A 23753-nucleotide genomic window follows, 5' to 3' on the forward strand; every position below is an offset into this window, starting at 1 on the left:
ACTGTCGAGCACGTGCTGATTCGCTGTGTGGCTTATGAAAGAGAAAGGACCGGGTTGGCCTTGTGGTTTCGGAATAATGGGCGAGAGTTCAATCTGCGGAACGTTCTGGCGATCCAGTCACAGGGTTTGTGTGAGGCTGTGGTTGCTTACTTATATAGCACAGGGTAAACGTTTATAGATGTTGTTGTTGTTGTTGTTGTTGTTTTATGGCGGTTGACATCCGAGTGTTGCATTACAGCCAGACTTTATTCCTTAGACTTTGTCGTAGTCCTAAAAGTTCTTCTTCCAGTGCCTTGACTTCCAGTGCTTTGTCCTCAGACTCTGTCGTAGTCCGTAAAAGTACTCCTTCCATTGCTTTGGTGTTAAAAAGTCTACGCCGTGCGTCTACGAGCTGCCACTCGTAGACGCACGGCATCATCTGTCACTGTCAGGCCAACGTTTATAGAGTTGGGGTGTGTTGGAAACTGAGCCGAGGATGAGAAGCAAGAGGATGTTCTAACGTGCTTTGAACTCATGGGCCTAGAAACGCCAAAGCGATGGAAGAAGAACTTTTAAGGACTACGACAAAGTCTGAGGAATAAAGTCTGGCGGTAATGCAACACTCGGATGCCAACCGCCACAAAACAACAACAACAAGAATAAAGTCTGGCGACAATGTAACACTTGGATACCAGCTGCCATAAAACAACAACGACATGTAGTTTAGTTGTGTAAAGAAGTGTAATGTGCCTAATTTGTGGAAAAGGTACTGCATTTGTGTGAAAGTACTGCATGTGTGTAACGCATGTGTGTCAGAGTACTACATGTGTTGTTGAAAATTTTCAGTATTTGTTGAAACTTATTCAGCCTTCCCGCCTGACCATGTTTTCTGCTGCGTTTTGCGTCATACCAACGACGCTCAGTAATTCACAGTTGATGATTGTGTAGTTTGCGACTCAAATAGTTGTTTGTCCAGACAAACTGCAAGATCGTGCTGAACGCAGACCTGAGCAGGGAGAAAGAGAGAGAGAGCCTCTGTGACCCGGCTGCACCCCCTCCTCCCTGTAGAGACGCTAACGCTTAGCATTAGCGTTAGCAATTTACTTTTGCAAATACTGAAAAAAAGTACGGTATGTAAATTTATCAAAAGCAACAGCCCCTAAGACGAAAGCGATCGTGAGGAGGTAAAACTTGTTGAAATGGGTTAAAGTGTTAAGGAGTTGAAACGCGTAAAACATCCTACAATCCTAAAAAGCAATAACACATAGTGTCTACTTTATGACATCATAAGCAGACGCTCAATAATCAGATCAGCGAGGTCGCCTCCTGATGGAGAATATCTTTTTATCAAAGTAAAAACACTTCCATTAATATTTCCTTTGACCAGTTCAGTGGGTTATCTTGATCTTTCTGTTCAAAACTCTATAAATATAGAAATAGTAAAGTCTTTTATAACCAAATGTAGATCATCTTTGATGCTCTAAGTTGATGAAATGGGTTTCTTGTAGGTGTATAATATTTAGTTTTTCTTTTCTCACCTTTGTCCGTATCTTTGATCGTTAATTGGACCAATATGCCGCTAACATGAAAAGATACTATTCGTAATTTTTCAGATGTGATTGTAGTAACATCATCCTTGTAAATTTTCTTTTGTTACACAGCTCTTTGGTCGAACACAACACACAAACACAGGAACCACAACAACAGAACACAATAGAACAAACAATGTGCAAGAAAGAGAGCCCACAGACTGATACAAAAAAGATCAGAGGGTGGGAGATAGACGGTTTCTAGGTAAAAAAAAAAAAAAGGCCCTGGTGATATAGCATTTTCTCCTGGGCATTTACAAACCTAAGTTGGACCACATAGGCCCACATTTGGCAAATACTCAAATGTCTCCAGTAATCCTCCTCCTATGGTCCTTTGACGCTCCTTTGACGCTCCTTTGACGTATGCAGACCCACAGGGACAAATTCTGGGCCCTATTCTCTTTTCCTTGTACTTGCTGCTGAAACATTCACTGCTGTGCAGATGATTGCCAGATTTATTCCCCACTTGTTACTGTGTATAACTGTGTATAACCGCGTGTAACCGTGTGTTGCAGGAGGATGACCAGATGATCCAGTGTGTGGTGTGTGAGGATTGGCTGCACGGACGGGTTTGTTTCTTTGCCATTGGCAGTTTAAAACCACATGTGCACAGCAAAACAATAAAAGCATCCACATAGACAAAGAAACAAGAAACTTTTAGTCACTGTAAAAGAATATTAAGTTACTATTTAAAACAGAGTTAAAGTATTAGATCAAAGTACAATATTCAAGCTTGTGGAACGAAGCTTTTAGAATGTCTTACATTTAATGGAAGAATAACTCTTTCTTAAGGGAAGAAGCTCAAGCTTGGCTCTGCCTGGTTTAGTTGAGTGTTAGTCCCGGTCCTGACCCGGTCCTGACACGGTCCTGACACGGTCCTGACCCGGTTCTGTTTGCAGCACCTGGGAGCTCCGGTTCCAGAGTCTGTGGAGCTTCAGGAGATGATCTGTGAGTCCTGCATGAACCAGAACCGGTTCCTCTGGACCTACGCTGCCCACATCGCAGGCAAGTCCTTGTCTAGTCCTGGTTTAGTCCTTGTTTAGTCCTGGGTCAGTCCTTTTTCGACCTGTTTTCTTCTTAGAATGCAGACTGGTCTGGAATCAGAATATGAGGCCATCAAAATCGTGTGTAGAAAAATGAATAAATCTTAAATCATTTAGAAGATAATCTATAACCTCCCATTTAGTTCAGTGCTTCACTTGTCTTCTATTATTTATTTATTTTCCTTAATTTTCACTTGTAAGCCGCTATGTTTGCTTAGCCCTTCAGGTTCAGATTGGTTAGGGTAAGGGTTATAGGGTTAGGGTTAAAGGGTTAGGGCTTATAGGGTTAGGGTTAAAGGGTTATAGGGGTAAGGGTTAGAGCTAAGGGTTATAGGGTTAGAGGTAAGGGTTAAGGGTAAGGGTTATAGGGTAAGGGTTATAGGGTAAGGGTTATAGGGTAAGGGGTAAGGGTTAGGGGTAAGGGTTATAGGGTAAGGATTATAGGGTTAGGGGTAAGGGTTAAAGGGGTTAGGAGTAAGGGTTAAAGGGGTTAGGGTTATAGGGGTAAGGGTTAAAGGGTTAGGGGTAAGGGTTAGGGTTAGCCTGAACACTCGGCAGTGACCCATATTCACACTGTACTTCAGTCCCGGGACGTTGCTGGCTTTGCTCTGTTCACACATCATTAAATAAAAATGGAACTTAACTACAAAGTGTTAAGTTCCTCACACATGTCCCTGCTCTGTCTTTCCTCCCACATGTACACATGTCCCTGCTCTGTCTTTCCTCACACATGTCCCTGCTCTGTCTTTCCTCAGACATGTCCTGCTCTGTCTCTCCTCATACATGTCCCTGCTCTGTCTTTCCTCACACATGTCCTGCTCTGTCTTTCCTCACACATGTCCTGCTCTGTCTTTCCTCACACAGGTCCTGCTCTGTCGTAAGAGTGCATGTGTGAATGGAGCTTTAAATACAAACGGTCAAGGCGTTTTTCTGATTCGATGACCAGCACATCCATTTGAATTGAGACATGATATTATTTCAAACGTTCTTAAGCTTTGTTAAAGTGAGGCACAGGGTTAGGGTTAGCCTAACCCTAAACCCTAACCCTGTGTTAGTGCTTGTTTAGACCTGACTGTGTTAGTGCTGGTTTAGACCTGACTGTGTTAGTGCTGGTTTAGACCTGACTGTGTTAGTGCTGGTTTAGACCTGACTGTTTTAGTGCTGGTTTAGACCTGACTGTGTTAGTGCTGGTTTAGACCTGACTGTGTTAGTGCTGGTTTAGACCTGACTGTGTTAGTGCTGGTTTAGACCTGACTGTGTTAGTGCTGGTTTAGACCTGAGTGGGGAAAATCTTTGGGTTAGGGTAAACTTGGAACTGTCGTACGATCAAAGACTGTGATTTATATCAAAGGTAATATTTTAGGATCTTGATTGCAGTGCTGGGTTAGGGTGGGACGGCAGCACACGTGCAGTGCTTGCTGGTGGGACGGCAGCACACGCGCAATGCTTGCTGGTGGGACGGCAGCACACGTGCAGTGCTGGCTGGCTGGTGGGACGGCAGCACACGTGCAGTGCTGGCTGGCTGGTGGGACGGCAGCACACGTGCAGTGCTATAAGTAGTGTTTATCAGAGGATAGAGCTCATGCTGCCATACTTCTCCTAGGGCAGCGGAGCTGAAACTGCAGCTTTATATTTCTGTTCCTAACTGGCCTGACCATAAGTCATTTCAAAGAGGAACGTTTTAAGTCTGGTCTTAAATGAAGAGACTGTGTCGGCCGCTTTAACATGGACAGGAGCTCTACCTCCTACTGTACTTTTAGAGACTCTTGGACCACCTGAAGGCTCAACCTCCTACTGTGCTTTTAGAGACTCTTGGGACCACCAGAAGGCTCTACCTCCTACTGTGCTTTGAGGGGCTCTTAGGTCCATCAGAAGGCTCTACCTCCTACTGTGCTTTTAGAGACTCTTGGGACCACCTGAAGGCTCTACCTCCTACTGTGCTTTTAGAGACTCTTGGGACCACCAGAAGGCTCTACCTCCTACTGTGCTTTTAGAGACTCTTGGGAAATCCAGAAGGCTCTACCTCCTATTGTGCTTTTAGAGACTCTTGGGACCACCAGAAGGCTCTACCTCCTACTGTGCTTTTAGAGACTCTTGGGACCACCAGAAGGCTCTACCTCCTACTGTGCTTTTAGAGACTCTTGGGACCACCAGAAGGCTCTACCTCCTACTGTGCTTTTAGAGACTCTTGGGACCACCAGAAGGTTCTACCTCCTACTGTGCTTTTAGAGACTCTTGGGACCACCAGAAGGCCAGCATTTTGAGAGTGAGAGCTTGTAAGACGTTAGACCTGGTTTAACCCTGTTGACTTCAGTTTCAGCTCCGGAGGTTAAACCTGATTCAGATCAGATCAACGCTGCACCAGAAGATCCCAAACAGGAGGTGAGTCTCAGCTTTAGTGTGGCTTAATTCAGGCTTAGTCCTGGCTTAATTCAGGCTTAGTCCTGGCTTAATTCAGGCTTAGTCCTGGCTTAATTCAGGCTTAGTCCTGGCTTAATTCAGGCTTAGTCCTGGCTTAATTCAGGCTTAGTCCTGGCTTAGTCCTGGCTTTATTCAGGCTTAGTCCTGGCTTAATTCAGGCTTAGTCCTGGCTTAATTTAGGCTTAGTCCTGGCTTAATTCAGGTTTAGTCCTGCCTTTATTCAGGCTTAGTCCTGGCTTTATTCAGGCTTAGTCCTGGCTTTATTCAGGCTTAGTCCTGGCTTAATTCAGGCTTAGTCCTGGCTTAATTCAGGCTTAGTCCTGGCTTAATTCAGGCTTAGTCCTGGCTTTATTCAGGCTTAGTCCTGGCTTTATTCAGGCTTAGTCCTAGTTGTAGCTCAGACTCACAGCGGGTTTGAGTTAACCAAACTTTACTTCTCAGTCTGACTCTGACACTGAGCCGAGCTGTAAACGGCCTCGCCTCCAGGGGGAGCCAGACGGGGAGGGCCTGAAGGAGGAGGAGGAGCCTAAAGGAGCGTGTCGTCTGAAGGAGCTGCAACTGATTGGTCAGAGCAGGACCCAATCAGGAGCCACGTTCTGGCCCTCAGGCTGGAGGTCTGGCCTCTGCAGCTGCTGCGACTGTCGGGTACAACACAAGTACACACAAGTACACACGAGTACACGACCAGATACACCCAAGTACACCCAAGTACACGACTACACACGAGTACACGACCAGACGCGAGTACACGCGAGTACACGCGAGTACACGCGAGTACACACGACTACACGACCAGACACGAGTACACACGAGTACACGACCAGACACGAGTACACACGAGTACACACGAGTACACACGAGTACACGACCAGACACAAGTACACACGAGTACACGACCAGACACAAGTACACACAAGTACACACAAGTACACGACCAGACACAAGTACACACACAAGTACACACGAGTACACGACCAGACACGAGTACACACGAGTACACACGAGTACACACGAGTACACACACGAGTACACACGATTACACACAAGTACACAATAACAGATGATTGTGTCCTTTTTGATGAGTGTGACACAGAGAGAATATCTTGGTCAAAGTTCACATTGTCATGAAGTGTATGAAGCTGTTCTTAGTAAAAACTGCATTCGTTTTGAACAAACATCAGATTTATCACATTTAGAATACTAATTTTACACTTTTTTACTTTAAATTGAATATTGTTTTTTTCAGAAGTTGCTGTCGGAGGTGGGTTCTCTCTTCCTATTGGACGAGGCAGACACAGTTCTGGCCTATGAGACAAAAGGAAAAAGCCTTGAACGGACCAATCAGAGCACCGACCCTCTGATGTCCGCTCTCGACCGACTGAACCGAGTCCAACAGCTGGAGCTCATCCACGGTAAAGCCCTGCTTTAGTCCTGCTTTAGTCCTGCTTTAGTCCTGCTTTAGTCCTGCTTTAGTCCTGCTTTAGTCCTGCTTTTGTCCTGCTTTTGTCCTGCTTTAGTCCTGCTTTAGTCCTGCTTTAGTCCTGCTTTAGTCCTGCTTTTGTCCTGCTTTAGTCCTGCTTTTGTCCTGCTTTTGTCCTGCTTTAGTCCTGCTTTAGTCCTGTTTTAGTCCTGTTTTAGACTTGCTTTCATCTTAATTCACTCATTCATTCATTTATTTAAAGGTCCCATATCATCCAGAATGGACTTTTCAGAGCTTTTAACCTTCTTCCAGTGCTATTGCCTCATATATCGTCTTTAGCAAGAGAACAGTCTCTCTCCTTCTTCTCGGATGAGCAGAGGGGCAGGGCTACTTCCATGGCACACTTCCTGTTTCAGCTCCTCCTCCAGGAAGCACTCTGTACCTGTAACACCCAGTCTGTAATTGTCTTTCCTTTCAAGGAACCGTCACTTAAACGCCAGCAGCATTTGTACAAACTGCTGCTGCAGGAGAGAACAAAGACTCCTGACTTTTATCTTCTGCATCGGCTTCTTCAAAGTCCTGCTTTTAACGTAGAGTACTTCAAACCGGGCCCTCTGGTCCTCGGGCTCGGGTCAGGGCCCTCTGGTCCTCTGGTCAGGGCCCTCTGGTCCTCGGGTCAGGGCCCGCTGGTCCTCTGGTCAGGGCCCGCTGGTCCTCGGGTCAGGGCCCTCGGGTCAGGGCCCTCGGGTCCTCTGGTCCTCGGGTCAGGGCCCTCGGGTCCTCGGGTCAGGGCCCTCTGGTCCTCGGGTCAGGGCCCTCGGGTCCTCGGGTCAGGGCCCTCTGGTCCTCGGGTCAGGGCCCCCTGGTCCTCTGGTCAGGGCCCGCTGGTCCTCTGGTCAGGGCCATCTGGTCCTCGGGTCAGGGCCCTCTGGTCCTCGGGTCAGGGTCCTCGGGTCAGGGCCCTCTGATCCTCAGGTCAGGGCCCTTTGGTCCTCGGGTCTTCTGGTCCTCTGGTCAGGGCCCTCTGGTCAGGGCCCTCTGGTCAGGGCCCTCTGGCCCTCTGGTCAGGGCCCTCTGATCCTCGGGTCAGTGCCCTTTGGTCCTCGGGTCTTCTGGTCCTCGGGTCAGGGCCCTCTGGTCCTCGGGTCAGGGCCCTCGTGTCAGGGCCCTCTGGTCCTCGGATCAGGGCCCGCTGGTCCTCGGGTCAGGGCCCGCTGGTCCTCGGGTCAGGGCCCGCTGGTCCTCGGGTCAGGGCCCTCTGGTCCTCCGGATGAAAGACTGGATTATTTTTTAAAAGTAGCGAAAGACACTTTTTTGTACATTTTATTCTTGTTTTTTTTTATGACTCTCTGTAAAACACTTAGTGATTATTTTCTGTGAAAAGTGCTCTATAAATATAGTTTTACATATTTTTTTAAAAGAACTTGTGAACCTGATTTTGTGCTGTTTTCTTAATTTCATCCCGATTTGTTTCAGAATACAACGACCTGAAGACGGAGCTGAAGGATTTCCTGCAAAGTTTCGCTTCTGAGGGAAAGGTCTGTGTCAGGCTAACGCAAACTCCGACTCAGGCTAACGCAAACTCCGACTCAGGCTAACGCAAACTCCGACTCAGGCTAACGCAAACTCCGACTCAGGCTAACGCAAACTCCGACTCAGGCTAACGCAAACTCCGACTCAGGCTAACGCAAACTCCGACTCTGGCTAACGCAAACTCCGACTCTGGCTAACGCAAGCTCCAACTCAGGCTAACGCAAACTCAGGCTAACGCAAACTCCGACTCTGGCTAACGAAAGCTCCGACTCTGGCTAACGCAAGCTCCGACTCAGGCTAACGCAAGCTCCGACTCAGGCTAACGCAAGCTCCGACTCAGGCTAACGCAAACTCAGGCTAACGCAAACTCCGACTCAGGCTAACGCAAACTCCGACTCAGGCTAACGCAAACTCCGACTCAGGCTAACGCAAACTCCGACTCAGGCTAACGCAAACTCCGACTCAGGCTAACGCAAACTCCGACTCAGGCTAACGCAAGCTCCGACTCTGGCTAACGCAAGCTCCGACTCAGGCTAACGCAAACTCGGGCTAACGCAAACTCCGACTCGGGCTAACGCAAACTCCGACTCGGGCTAACGCAAACTCCGACTCGGGCTAACGCAAACTCCGACTCGGGCTAACGCAAACTCCGACTCGGGCTAACGCAAACTCCGACTCGGGCTAACGCAAACTCCGACTCGGGCTAACGCAAACTCCGACTCGGGCTAACGCAAACTCCGACTCGGGCTAACGCAAACTCCGACTCAGGCTAACGCAAACTCCGACTCAGGCTAACGCAAACTCCGACTCAGGCTAACGCAAACTCCGACTCAGGCTAACGCAAACTCCGACTCAGGCTAACGCAAACTCCGACTCAGGCTAACGCAAGCTCCGACTCTGGCTAACGCAAGCTCCGACTCTGGCTAACGCAAGCTCCGACTCTGGCTAACGCAAGCTCCGACTCTGGCTAACGCAAGCTCCGACTCTGGCTAACGCAAGCTCCGACTCTGGCTAACGCAAGCTCCGACTCTGGCTAACGCAAACTCCGACTCAGGCTAACGCAAACTCCGACTCAGGCTAACGCAAACTCCGACTCAGGCTAACGCAAACTCCGACTCTGGCTAACGAAAGCTCCGACTCTGGCTAACGCAAGCTCCGACTCTGGCTAACGCAAGCTCCGACTCAGGCTAACGCAAACTCCGACTCAGGCTAACGCAAACTCCGACTCAGGCTAACGCAAACTCCGACTCAGGCTAACGCAAACTCAGGCTAACGCAAACTCAGCAAACTCAGGCTAACGCAAACTCAGGCTAACGCAAACTCCGACTCAGCCTGAGTCGGAGTTTGCGTTAGCCTGAGTCGGAGTTTGCGTTAGCCTAACGCAAACTCCGACTCAGGCTAACGAAAGCTCCGACTCTGGCTAACGCAAGCTCCGACTCAGGCTAACGCAAACTCAGGTTAACGCAAACTCCGACTCAGGCTAACGCAAACTCCGACTCAGGCTAACGCAAGCTCCGACTCAGGCTAACGCAAGCTCCGACTCAGGCTAACGCAAGCTCCGACTCAGGCTAACGCAAGCTTTGACTCAGGCTAACGCAAGCTTTGACTCAGGCTAACGCCGACTCAGGCTAACTCCGACTCAGGCTAACTCCGACTCAGGCTAACGCAAACTCCGACTCAGGCTAACGCAAACTCCGACGCAGGCTAACGCAAACTCCGACGCAGGCTAACGCAAACTCCGACGCAGGCTAACGCAAGCACCGACTCAGGCTAACGCAAACTCCGACTCAGGCTAACGCAAACTCCGCTTCAGGCTAACTCCGACTCAGGCTAACTCCGACGGCTCAGGCTAACTCAGACTCAGGCTAACTCCGACTCAGGCTAACTCCGACTCAGGCTAACTCCGACTCAGGCTAACTCCGACTCAGGCTAACTCCGACTCAGGCTAACGCAAACACAGACTCAGGCTAACGCAAACTCCGACTCAGGCTAACGCAAACTCCGACTCAGGCTAACGCAAACTCCGACTCAGGCTAACGCAAACTCCGACTCAGGCTAACGCAAACTCCGACTCAGGCTAACGCAAACTCCGACTCAGGCTAACGCAAACTCCGACTCAGGCTAACGCAAACTCCGACTCAGGCTAACTCTGACTCAGGTAAGCTCCGACTCAGGCTAACGCAAGCTCCGACTCAGGCTAACGCAAGCTCCGACTCAGGCTAACGCAAGCTCCGACTCAGGCTAACGCAAGCTCCGACTCAGGCTAACGCAAGCTCCGACTCAGGCTAACGCAAACTCCGACTCAGGCTAACGCAAACTCCGACTCAGGCTAACGCAAACTCCGACTCAGGCTAACTCCGACTCAGGCTAACTCCGACTCAGGCTAACGCAAGCTCCGACTCAGGCTAACGCAAGCTCCGACTCAGGCTAACGCAAGCTCCGACTCAGGCTAACGCAAGCTCCGACTCAGGCTAACGCAAGCTCCGACTCAGGCTAACGCAAGCTCCGACTCAGGCTAACGCAAGCTCCGACTCAGGCTAACGCAAGCTCCGACTCAGGCTAACGCAAACTCCGACTCAGGCTAACGCAAGCTCCGACGCAGGCTAACGCAAACTCCGACGCAGGCTAACGCAAACTCCGACGCAGGCTAACGCAAGCACCGACTCAGGCTAACGCAAACTCCGACTCAGGCTAACGCAAACTCCGACTCAGGCTAACTCCGACGGCTCAGGCTAACTCAGACGGCTCAGGCTAACTCCGACTCAGGCTAACTCCGACTCAGGCTAACTCCGACTCAGGCTAACTCCGACTCAGGCTAACTCCGACTCAGGCTAACTCCGACTCAGGCTAACGCAAACACAGACTCAGGCTAACGCAAACTCCGACTCAGGCTAACGCAAACTCCGACTCAGGCTAACGCAAACTCCGACTCAGGCTAACGCAAACTCCGACTCAGGCTAACGCAAACTCCGACTCAGGCTAACGCAAACTCCGACTCAGGCTAACGCAAACTCCGACTCAGGCTAACGCAAACTCCGACTCAGGCTAACGCAAACTCCGACTCAGGCTAACTCTGACTCAGGTAAGCTCCGACTCAGGCTAACGCAAGCTCCGACTCAGGCTAACGCAAGCTCCGACTCAGGCTAACGCAAGCTCCGACTCAGGCTAACGCAAGCTCCGACTCAGGCTAACGCAAGCTCCGACTCAGGCTAACGCAAGCTCCGACTCAGGCTAACGCAAACTCCGACTCAGGCTAACGCAAACTCCGACTCAGGCTAACGCAAACTCCGACTCAGGCTAACTCCGACTCAGGCTAACTCCGACTCAGGCTAACGCAAGCTCCGACTCAGGCTAACGCAAGCTCCGACTCAGGCTAACGCAAGCTCCGACTCAGGCTAACGCAAGCTCCGACTCAGGCTAACGCAAGCTCCGACTCAGGCTAACGCAAGCTCCGACTCAGGCTAACGCAAGCTCCGACTCAGGCTAACGCAAACTCCGACTCAGGCTAACGCAAACTCCGACTCAGGCTAACGCAAACTCCGACTCAGGCTAACTCCGACTCAGGCTAACTCCGACTCAGGCTAACGCAAGCTCCGACTCAGGCTAACGCAAGCTCCGACTCAGGCTAACGCAAGCTCCGACTCAGGCTAACGCAAGCTCCGACTCAGGCTAACGCAATTTCCGACTCAGGCTAACGCAAGCTCCGACTCAGGCTAACGCAAGCTCCGACTCAGGCTAACGCAAGCTCCGACTCAGGCTAACGCAAGCTCCGACTCAGGCTAACGCAAGCTCCGACTCAGGCTAACGCAAGCTCCGACTCAGGCTAACGCAAGCTCCGACTCAGGCTAACGCAAGCTCCGACTCAGGCTAACGCAAACTCAGGCTAACGCAAACTCCGACTCAGGCTAACGCAAACTCCGACTCAGGCTAACGCAAACTCCGACTCAGGCTAACGCAAACTCCGACTCAGGCTAACGCAAGCTTCGACTCAGGCTAACGCAAGCTCCGACTCAGGCTAACGCAAACTCCGACTCAGGCTAACGCAAACTCCGACTCAGGCTAACGCAAACTCCGACTCAGGCTAACGCAAACTCCGACTCAGGCTAACGCAAACTCCGACTCAGGCTAACTCCGACTCAGCCTGAGTTAGCCTGAGTCGGAGTTAGCCTGAGTCGGAGTTAGCCTAACGCAAACTCCGACTCAGGCTAACGCAAACTCCGACTCAGGCTAACGCAAACTCCGACTCAGGCTAACGCAAACTCCGACTCAGGCTAACGCAAACTCCGACTCAGGCTAACGCAAACTCCGACTCAGGCTAACGCAAGCTCCGACTCTGGCTAACGCAAGCTCCGACTCAGGCTAACGCAAACTCAGGCTAACGCAAACTCCGACTCAGGCTAACGCAAACTCCGACTCAGGCTAACGCAAACTCCGACTCAGGCTAACGCAAACTCCGACTCAGGCTAACGCAAACTCCGACTCAGGCTAACGCAAACTCCGACTCAGGCTAACGCAAGCTCCGACTCTGGCTAACGCAAGCTCCGACTCAGGCTAACGCAAACTCGGGCTAACGCAAACTCCGACTCGGGCTAACGCAAACTCCGACTCGGGCTAACGCAAACTCCGACTCGGGCTAACGCAAACTCCGACTCGGGCTAACGCAAACTCCGACTCGGGCTAACGCAAACTCCGACTCGGGCTAACGCAAACTCCGACTCGGGCTAACGCAAACTCCGACTCGGGCTAACGCAAACTCCGACTCGGGCTAACGCAAACTCCGACTCGGGCTAACGCAAACTCCGACTCGGGCTAACGCAAACTCCGACTCGGGCTAACGCAAACTCCGACTCAGGCTAACGCAAACTCCGACTCTGGCTAACGCAAGCTCCGACTCTGGCTAACGCAAGCTCCGACTCTGGCTAACGCAAGCTCCGACTCTGGCTAACGCAAGCTCCGACTCTGGCTAACGCAAGCTCCGACTCTGGCTAACGCAAGCTCCGACTCTGGCTAACGCAAACTCCGACTCAGGCTAACGCAAACTCCGACTCAGGCTAACGCAAACTCCGACTCAGGCTAACGCAAACTCCGACTCTGGCTAACGAAAGCTCCGACTCTGGCTAACGCAAGCTCCGACTCTGGCTAACGCAAGCTCCGACTCTGGCTAACGCAAGCTCCGACTCTGGCTAACGCAAACTCCGACTCAGGCTAACGCAAACTCCGACTCAGGCTAACGCAAACTCCGACTCAGGCTAACGCAAACTCCGACTCAGGCTAACGCAAACTCAGGCTAACGCAAACTCAGCAAACTCAGGCTAACGCAAACTCAGGCTAACGCAAACTCCGACTCAGCCTGAGTCGGAGTTTGCGTTAGCCTGAGTCGGAGTTTGCGTTAGCCTAACGCAAACTCCGACTCAGGCTAACGAAAGCTCCGACTCTGGCTAACGCAAGCTCCGACTCAGGCTAACGCAAACTCAGGTTAACGCAAACTCCGACTCAGGCTAACGCAAACTCCGACTCAGGCTAACGCAAGCTCCGACTCAGGCTAACGCAAGCTCCGACTCAGGCTAACGCAAGCTCCGACTCAGGCTAACGCAAGCTTTGACTCAGGCTAACGCAAGCTTTGACTCAGGCTAACGCCGACTCAGGCTAACTCCGACTCAGGCTAACTCCGACTCAGGCTAACGCAAACTCCGACTCAGGCTAACGCAAACTCCGACGCAGGCTAACGCAAACTCCGACGCAGGCTAACGCAAACTCCGACGCAGGCTAACGCAAACACCGACTCAGGCTAACGCAAACTCCGACTCAGGCTAACGCAAACTCCGCTTCAGGCTAACTCCGACTCAGGCTAACTCCGACGGCTCAGGCTAACTCAGACTCAGGCTAACTCCGACTCAGGCTAACTCCGACTCAGGCTAACTCCGACTCAGGCTAACTCCGACTCAGGCTAACGCAAACACAGACTCAGGCTAACGCAAACTCCGACTCAGGCTAACGCAAACTCCGACTCAGGCTAACGCAATCTCCGACTCAGGCTAACGCAAACTCCGACTCAGGCTAACGCAAACTCCGACTCAGGCTAACGCAAACTCCGACTCAGGCTAACGCAAACTCCGACTCAGGCTAACGCAAACTCCGACTCAGGCTAACGCAAACTCCGACTCAGGCTAACGCAAACTCCGACTCAGGCTAACGCAAACTCCGACTCAGGCTAACGCAAACTCCGACTCAGGCTAACTCTGACTCAGGTAAGCTCCGACTCAGGCTAACGCAAGCTCCGACTCAGGCTAACGCAAGCTCCGACTCAGGCTAACGCAAGCTCCGACTCAGGCTAACGCAAGCTCCGACTCAGGCTAACGCAAGCTCCGACTCAGGCTAACGCAAGCTCCGACTCAGGCTAACGCAAACTCCGACTCAGGCTAACGCAAACTCCGACTCAGGCTAACGCAAACTCCGACTCAGGCTAACTCCGACTCAGGCTAACTCCGACTCAGGCTAACGCAAGCTCCGACTCAGGCTAACGCAAGCTCCGACTCAGGCTAACGCAAGCTCCGACTCAGGCTAACGCAAGCTCCGACTCAGGCTAACGCAATTTCCGACTCAGGCTAACGCAAGCTCCGACTCAGGCTAACGCAAGCTCCGACTCAGGCTAACGCAAGCTCCGACTCAGGCTAACGCAAGCTCCGACTCAGGCTAACGCAAGCTCCGACTCAGGCTAACGCAAGCTCCGACTCAGGCTAACGCAAGCTCCGACTCAGGCTAACGCAAGCTCCGACTCAGGCTAACGCAAACTCAGGCTAACGCAAACTCCGACTCAGGCTAACGCAAACTCCGACTCAGGCTAACGCAAACTCCGACTCAGGCTAACGCAAACTCCGACTCAGGCTAACGCAAGCTTCGACTCAGGCTAACGCAAGCTTCGACTCAGGCTAACGCAAACTCCGACTCAGGCTAACGCAAACTCCGACTCAGGCTAACGCAAACTCCGACTCAGGCTAACGCAAACTCCGACTCAGGCTAACGCAAACTCCGACTCAGGCTAACTCCGACTCAGGCTAACTCCGACTCAGCCTGAGTTAGCCTGAGTCGGAGTTAGCCTGAGTCGGAGTTAGCCTAACGCAAACTCCGACTCAGGCTAACGCAAACTCCGACTCAGGCTAACGCAAACGCCGACGCAGGCTAACGCAAACTCCGACTCAGGCTAACGCAAACTCCGACTCAGGCTAACGCAAACTCCGACTCAGGCTAACGCAAACTCCGACTCAGGCTAACGCAAACTCCGACTCAGGCTAACGCAAGCTCCGACTCAGGCTAACTCCGACTCAGGCTAACTCCGACTCAGGCTAACTCCGACTCAGGCTAACGCAAACTCCGACTCAGGCTAACGCAAACTCCGACTCAGGCTAACGCAAACTCCGACTCAGGCTAACGCAAACTCCGACTCAGGCTAACGCAAACTCCGACTCAGGCTAACGCAAACTCCGACTCTGGCTAACGAAAGCTCCGACTCTGGCTAACGCAAGCTCCGACTCTGGCTAACGCAAGCTCCGACTCAGGCTAACGCAAACTCCGACTCAGGCTAACGCAAACTCCGACTCAGGCTAACGCAAACTCCGACTCAGGCTAACGCAAACTCAGGCTAACGCAAACTCAGCAAACTCAGGCTAACGCAAACTCAGGCTAACGCAAACTCCGACTCAGCCTGAGTCGGAGTTTGCGTTAGCCTGAGTCGGAGTTTGCGTTAGCCTAACGCAAACTCCGACTCAGGCTAACGAAAGCTCCGACTCTGGCTAACGCAAGCTCCGACTCAGGCTAACGCAAACTCAGGTTAACGCAAACTCCGACTCAGGCTAACGCAAACTCCGACTCAGGCTAACGCAAGCTCCGACTCAGGCTAACGCAAGCTCCGACTCAGGCTAACGCAAGCTCCGACTCAGGCTAACGCAAGCTTTGACTCAGGCTAACGCAAGCTTTGACTCAGGCTAACGCCGACTCAGGCTAACTCCGACTCAGGCTAACTCCGACTCAGGCTAACGCAAACTCCGACTCAGGCTAACGCAAACTCCGACGCAGGCTAACGCAAACTCCGACGCAGGCTAACGCAAACTCCGACGCAGGCTAACGCAAGCACCGACTCAGGCTAACGCAAACTCCGACTCAGGCTAACGCAAACTCCGCTTCAGGCTAACTCCGACTCAGGCTAACTCCGACGGCTCAGGCTAACTCAGACTCAGGCTAACTCCGACTCAGGCTAACTCCGACTCAGGCTAACTCCGACTCAGGCTAACTCCGACTCAGGCTAACTCCGACTCAGGCTAACGCAAACACAGACTCAGGCTAACGCAAACTCCGACTCAGGCTAACGCAAACTCCGACTCAGGCTAACGCAAACTCCGACTCAGGCTAACGCAAACTCCGACTCAGGCTAACGCAAACTCCGACTCAGGCTAACGCAAACTCCGACTCAGGCTAACGCAAACTCCGACTCAGGCTAACGCAAACTCCGACTCAGGCTAACTCTGACTCAGGTAAGCTCCGACTCAGGCTAACGCAAGCTCCGACTCAGGCTAACGCAAGCTCCGACTCAGGCTAACGCAAGCTCCGACTCAGGCTAACGCAAGCTCCGACTCAGGCTAACGCAAGCTCCGACTCAGGCTAACGCAAACTCCGACTCAGGCTAACGCAAACTCCGACTCAGGCTAACGCAAACTCCGACTCAGGCTAACTCCGACTCAGGCTAACTCCGACTCAGGCTAACGCAAGCTCCGACTCAGGCTAACGCAAGCTCCGACTCAGGCTAACGCAAGCTCCGACTCAGGCTAACGCAAGCTCCGACTCAGGCTAACGCAAGCTCCGACTCAGGCTAACGCAAGCTCCGACTCAGGCTAACGCAAACTCCGACTCAGGCTAACGCAAGCTCCGACGCAGGCTAACGCAAACTCCGACGCAGGCTAACGCAAACTCCGACGCAGGCTAACGCAAGCACCGACTCAGGCTAACGCAAACTCCGACTCAGGCTAACGCAAACTCCGACTCAGGCTAACTCCGACGGCTCAGGCTAACTCAGACGGCTCAGGCTAACTCCGACTCAGGCTAACTCCGACTCAGGCTAACTCCGACTCAGGCTAACTCCGACTCAGGCTAACTCCGACTCAGGCTAACTCCGACTCAGGCTAACTCCGACTCAGGCTAACGCAAACACAGACTCAGGCTAACGCAAACTCCGACTCAGGCTAACGCAAACTCCGACTCAGGCTAACGCAAACTCCGACTCAGGCTAACGCAAACTCCGACTCAGGCTAACGCAAACTCCGACTCAGGCTAACGCAAACTCCGACTCAGGCTAACGCAAACTCCGACTCAGGCTAACGCAAACTCCGACTCAGGCTAACTCTGACTCAGGTAAGCTCCGACTCAGGCTAACGCAAGCTCCGACTCAGGCTAACGCAAGCTCCGACTCAGGCTAACGCAAGCTCCGACTCAGGCTAACGCAAGCTCCGACTCAGGCTAACGCAAGCTCCGACTCAGGCTAACGCAAGCTCCGACTCAGGCTAACGCAAACTCCGACTCAGGCTAACGCAAACTCCGACTCAGGCTAACGCAAACTCCGACTCAGGCTAACTCCGACTCAGGCTAACTCCGACTCAGGCTAACGCAAGCTCCGACTCAGGCTAACGCAAGCTCCGACTCAGGCTAACGCAAGCTCCGACTCAGGCTAACGCAAGCTCCGACTCAGGCTAACGCAAGCTCCGACTCAGGCTAACGCAAGCTCCGACTCAGGCTAACGCAAGCTCCGACTCAGGCTAACGCAAACTCCGACTCAGGCTAACGCAAACTCCGACTCAGGCTAACGCAAACTCCGACTCAGGCTAACTCCGACTCAGGCTAACTCCGACTCAGGCTAACGCAAGCTCCGACTCAGGCTAACGCAAGCTCCGACTCAGGCTAACGCAAGCTCCGACTCAGGCTAACGCAAGCTCCGACTCAGGCTAACGCAATTTCCGACTCAGGCTAACGCAAGCTCCGACTCAGGCTAACGCAAGCTCCGACTCAGGCTAACGCAAGCTCCGACTCAGGCTAACGCAAGCTCCGACTCAGGCTAACGCAAGCTCCGACTCAGGCTAACGCAAGCTCCGACTCAGGCTAACGCAAGCTCCGACTCAGGCTAACGCAAGCTCCGACTCAGGCTAACGCAAACTCAGGCTAACGCAAACTCCGACTCAGGCTAACGCAAACTCCGACTCAGGCTAACGCAAACTCCGACTCAGGCTAACGCAAACTCCGACTCAGGCTAACGCAAGCTTCGACTCAGGCTAACGCAAGCTCCGACTCAGGCTAACGCAAACTCCGACTCAGGCTAACGCAAACTCCGACTCAGGCTAACGCAAACTCCGACTCAGGCTAACGCAAACTCCGACTCAGGCTAACGCAAACTCCGACTCAGGCTAACTCCGACTCAGCCTGAGTTAGCCTGAGTCGGAGTTAGCCTGAGTCGGAGTTAGCCTAACGCAAACTCCGACTCAGGCTAACGCAAACTCCGACTCAGGCTAACGCAAACTCCGACTCAGGCTAACGCAAACTCCGACTCAGGCTAACGCAAACTCCGACTCAGGCTAACGCAAACTCCGACTCAGGCTAACGCAAGCTCCGACTCTGGCTAACGCAAGCTCCGACTCAGGCTAACGCAAACTCAGGCTAACGCAAACTCCGACTCAGGCTAACGCAAACTCCGACTCAGGCTAACGCAAACTCCGACTCAGGCTAACGCAAACTCCGACTCAGGCTAACGCAAACTCCGACTCAGGCTAACGCAAACTCCGACTCAGGCTAACGCAAGCTCCGACTCTGGCTAACGCAAGCTCCGACTCAGGCTAACGCAAACTCGGGCTAACGCAAACTCCGACTCGGGCTAACGCAAACTCCGACTCGGGCTAACGCAAACTCCGACTCGGGCTAACGCAAACTCCGACTCGGGCTAACGCAAACTCCGACTCGGGCTAACGCAAACTCCGACTCGGGCTAACGCAAACTCCGACTCGGGCTAACGCAAACTCCGACTCGGGCTAACGCAAACTCCGACTCGGGCTAACGCAAACTCCGACTCGGGCTAACGCAAACTCCGACTCGGGCTAACGCAAACTCCGACTCGGGCTAACGCAAACTCCGACTCAGGCTAACGCAAACTCCGACTCTGGCTAACGCAAGCTCCGACTCTGGCTAACGCAAGCTCCGACTCTGGCTAACGCAAGCTCCGACTCTGGCTAACGCAAGCTCCGACTCTGGCTAACGCAAGCTCCGACTCTGGCTAACGCAAGCTCCGACTCTGGCTAACGCAAACTCCGACTCAGGCTAACGCAAACTCCGACTCAGGCTAACGCAAACTCCGACTCAGGCTAACGCAAACTCCGACTCTGGCTAACGCAAGCTCCGACTCTGGCTAACGCAAGCTCCGACTCTGGCTAACGCAAGCTCCGACTCTGGCTAACGCAAACTCCGACTCAGGCTAACGCAAACTCCGACTCAGGCTAACGCAAACTCCGACTCAGGCTAACGCAAACTCCGACTCAGGCTAACGCAAACTCAGGCTAACGCAAACTCAGCAAACTCAGGCTAACGCAAACTCAGGCTAACGCAAACTCCGACTCAGCCTGAGTCGGAGTTTGCGTTAGCCTGAGTCGGAGTTTGCGTTAGCCTAACGCAAACTCCGACTCAGGCTAACGAAAGCTCCGACTCTGGCTAACGCAAGCTCCGACTCAGGCTAACGCAAACTCAGGTTAACGCAAACTCCGACTCAGGCTAACGCAAACTCCGACTCAGGCTAACGCAAGCTCCGACTCAGGCTAACGCAAGCTCCGACTCAGGCTAACGCAAGCTCCGACTCAGGCTAACGCAAGCTTTGACTCAGGCTAACGCAAGCTTTGACTCAGGCTAACGCCGACTCAGGCTAACTCCGACTCAGGCTAACTCCGACTCAGGCTAACGCAAACTCCGACTCAGGCTAACGCAAACTCCGACGCAGGCTAACGCAAACTCCGACGCAGGCTAACGCAAACTCCGACGCAGGCTAACGCAAACACCGACTCAGGCTAACGCAAACTCCGACTCAGGCTAACGCAAACTCCGCTTCAGGCTAACTCCGACTCAGGCTAACTCCGACGGCTCAGGCTAACTCAGACTCAGGCTAACTCCGACTCAGGCTAACTCCGACTCAGGCTAACTCCGACTCAGGCTAACTCCGACTCAGGCTAACGCAAACACAGACTCAGGCTAACGCAAACTCCGACTCAGGCTAACGCAAACTCCGACTCAGGCTAACGCAATCTCCGACTCAGGCTAACGCAATCTCCGACTCAGGCTAACGCAAACTCCGACTCAGGCTAACGCAAACTCCGACTCAGGCTAACGCAAACTCCGACTCAGGCTAACGCAAACTCCGACTCAGGCTAACGCAAACTCCGACTCAGGCTAACGCAAACTCCGACTCAGGCTAACGCAAACTCCGACTCAGGCTAACTCTGACTCAGGTAAGCTCCGACTCAGGCTAACGCAAGCTCCGACTCAGGCTAACGCAAGCTCCGACTCAGGCTAACGCAAGCTCCGACTCAGGCTAACGCAAGCTCCGACTCAGGCTAACGCAAGCTCCGACTCAGGCTAACGCAAGCTCCGACTCAGGCTAACGCAAACTCCGACTCAGGCTAACGCAAACTCCGACTCAGGCTAACGCAAACTCCGACTCAGGCTAACTCCGACTCAGGCTAACTCCGACTCAGGCTAACGCAAGCTCCGACTCAGGCTAACGCAAGCTCCGACTCAGGCTAACGCAAGCTCCGACTCAGGCTAACGCAAGCTCCGACTCAGGCTAACGCAATTTCCGACTCAGGCTAACGCAAGCTCCGACTCAGGCTAACGCAAGCTCCGACTCAGGCTAACGCAAGCTCCGACTCAGGCTAACGCAAGCTCCGACTCAGGCTAACGCAAGCTCCGACTCAGGCTAACGCAAGCTCCGACTCAGGCTAACGCAAGCTCCGACTCAGGCTAACGCAAACTCAGGCTAACGCAAACTCCGACTCAGGCTAACGCAAACTCCGACTCAGGCTAACGCAAACTCCGACTCAGGCTAACGCAAACTCCGACTCAGGCTAACGCAAGCTTCGACTCAGGCTAACGCAAGCTTCGACTCAGGCTAACGCAAACTCCGACTCAGGCTAACGCAAACTCCGACTCAGGCTAACGCAAACTCCGACTCAGGCTAACGCAAACTCCGACTCAGGCTAACGCAAACTCCGACTCAGGCTAACGCAAACTCCGACTCAGGCTAACTCCGACTCAGGCTAACTCCGACTCAGCCTGAGTTAGCCTGAGTCGGAGTTAGCCTGAGTCGGAGTTAGCCTAACGCAAACTCCGACTCAGGCTAACGCAAACTCCGACTCAGGCTAACGCAAACGCCGACGCAGGCTAACGCAAACTCCGACTCAGGCTAACGCAAACTCCGACTCAGGCTAACGCAAACTCCGACTCAGGCTAACGCAAACTCCGACTCAGGCTAACGCAAACTCCGACTCAGGCTAACGCAAGCTCCGACTCAGGCTAACTCCGACTCAGGCTAACTCCGACTCAGGCTAACTCCGACTCAGGCTAACGCAAACTCCGACTCAGGCTAAGGCTAACGCAAACTCCGACTCAGGCGACTCAGGCTAACGCAAACTCCGACTCAGGCTAACGCAAACTCCGATTCAGGCTAACGCAAACTCCGACTCAGGCTAACGCAAACTCCGACTCAGGCTAACTCCGACTCAGGCTAACTCCGACTCAGGCTAACGCAAGCTCCGACTCAGGCTAACGCAAGCTCCGACTCAGGCTAACGCAAGCTCCGACTCAGGCTAACGCAAACTCAGGCTAACGCAAACTCCGACTCAGGCTAACGCAAACTCCGACTCAGGCTAACGCAAACTCCGACTCAGGCTAACGCAAGCTTCGACTCAGGCTAACGCAAGCTTCGACTCAGGCTAACGCAAACTCCGACTCAGGCTAACGCAAACTCCGACTCAGGCTAACGCAAACTCCGACTCAGGCTAACGCAAACTCCGACTCAGGCTAACGCAAACTCCGACTCAGGCTAACTCCGACTCAGGCTAACTCCGACTCAGCCTGAGTTAGCCTGAGTCGGAGTTAGCCTGAGTCGGAGTTAGCCTAACGCAAACTCCGACTCAGGCTAACGCAAACTCCGACTCAGGCTTTCGCAAACTCCGACTCAGGCTAACGCAAACGCCGACGCAGGCTAACGCAAACTCCGACTCAGGCTAACGCAAACTCCGACTCAGGCTAACGCAAACTCCGACTCAGGCTAACGCAAACTCCGACTCAGGCTAACGCAAACTCCGACTCAGGCTAACGCAAACTCCGACTCAGGCTAACGCAAGCTCCGACTCAGGCTAACTCCGACTCAGGCTAACTCCGACTCAGGCTAACTCCGACTCAGGCTAACGCAAGCTCCGACTCAGGCTAACGCAAGCTCCGACTCAGGCTAACGCAAGCTCCGACTCAGGCTAACGCAAGCTCCGACTCAGGCTAACGCAAGCTCCGACTCAGGCTAACGCAAGCTCCGACTCAGGCTAACGCAAGCTCCGACTCAGGCTAACGCAAGCTCCGACTCAGGCTAACTCTGACTCAGGCTAACTCTGACTCAGGCTAACTCTGACTCAGGTAAGCTCCGACTCAGGCTAACGCAAGCTCCGACTCAGGCTAACGCAAGCTCCGACTCAGGCTAACGCAAGCTCCGACTCAGGCTAACGCAAGCTCCGACTCAGGCTAACGCAAACTCAGGCTAACGCAAACTCAGGCTAACGCAAACTCAGGCTAACGCAAACTCAGGCTAACGCAAACTCAGGCTAACGCAAACTCCGACTCAGGCTAACGCAAACTCCGACTCAGGCTAACGCAAGCTCCGACTCAGGCTAACGCAAACCCCCGACTCAGGCTAACGCAAACTCCGACTCAGGCTAACGCAAACTCCGACTCAGGCTAACGCAAACTCCGACTCAGGCTAACGCAAACTCCGACTCAGGCTAACGCAAGCTTCGACTCAGGCTAACGCAAGCTTCGACTCAGGCTAACGCAAACTCCGACTCAGGCTAACGCAAACTCCGACTCAGGCTAACGCAAACTCCGACTCAGGCTAACGCAAACTCCGACTCAGGCTAACTCCGACTCAGGCTAACTCCGACTCAGCCTGAGTTAGCCTGAGTCGGAGTTAGCCTGAGTCGGAGTTAGCCTAACGCAAACTCCGACTCAGGCTAACGCAAACTCCGACTCAGGCTAACGCAAACGCCGACGCAGGCTAACGCAAACTCCGACTCAGGCTAACGCAAACTCCGACTCAGGCTAACGCAAACTCCGACTCAGGCTAACGCAAACTCCGACTCAGGCTAACGCAAACTCCGACTCAGGCTAACGCAAGCTCCGACTCAGGCTAACTCCGACTCAGGCTAACTCCGACTCAGGCTAACTCCGACTCAGGCTAACGCAAACTCCGACTCAGGCTAAGGCTAACGCAAACTCCGACTCAGGCGACTCAGGCTAACGCAAACTCCGACTCAGGCTAACGCAAACTCCGATTCAGGCTAACGCAAACTCCGACTCAGGCTAACGCAAACTCCGACTCAGGCTAACTCCGACTCAGGCTAACTCCGACTCAGGCTAACGCAAGCTCCGACTCAGGCTAACGCAAGCTCCGACTCAGGCTAACGCAAGCTCCGACTCAGGCTAACG

At 53.0% G+C, this 23753-nt stretch overlaps 1 protein-coding gene across 1 annotated transcript in view; it reads left to right on the forward strand.

Annotated features, from left to right (window-relative positions):
- Positions 1–23753, forward strand: part of LOC140376664 (putative E3 ubiquitin-protein ligase UBR7) — a 45540-nt gene that overhangs the window by 14692 nt on the left and 7095 nt on the right. The window contains exons 7-12 of the mRNA XM_072462142.1: positions 2084–2137; positions 2468–2573; positions 4926–4993; positions 5474–5677; positions 6279–6444; positions 7929–7990. Coding sequence (XP_072318243.1) covers positions 2084–2137; positions 2468–2573; positions 4926–4993; positions 5474–5677; positions 6279–6444; positions 7929–7990 — 660 coding nt within the window. The remainder of the gene's footprint in view (positions 1–2083; positions 2138–2467; positions 2574–4925; positions 4994–5473; positions 5678–6278; positions 6445–7928; positions 7991–23753) is intronic.

Source organism: Eucyclogobius newberryi, unplaced genomic scaffold (genome assembly GCF_026437365.1).
Source record: "Eucyclogobius newberryi isolate DKJ021-1_F unplaced genomic scaffold, fEucNew1.0.hap1 SCAF_38, whole genome shotgun sequence".
Classification (NCBI taxonomy): Eukaryota; Metazoa; Chordata; class Actinopteri; order Gobiiformes; family Gobiidae; genus Eucyclogobius; species Eucyclogobius newberryi.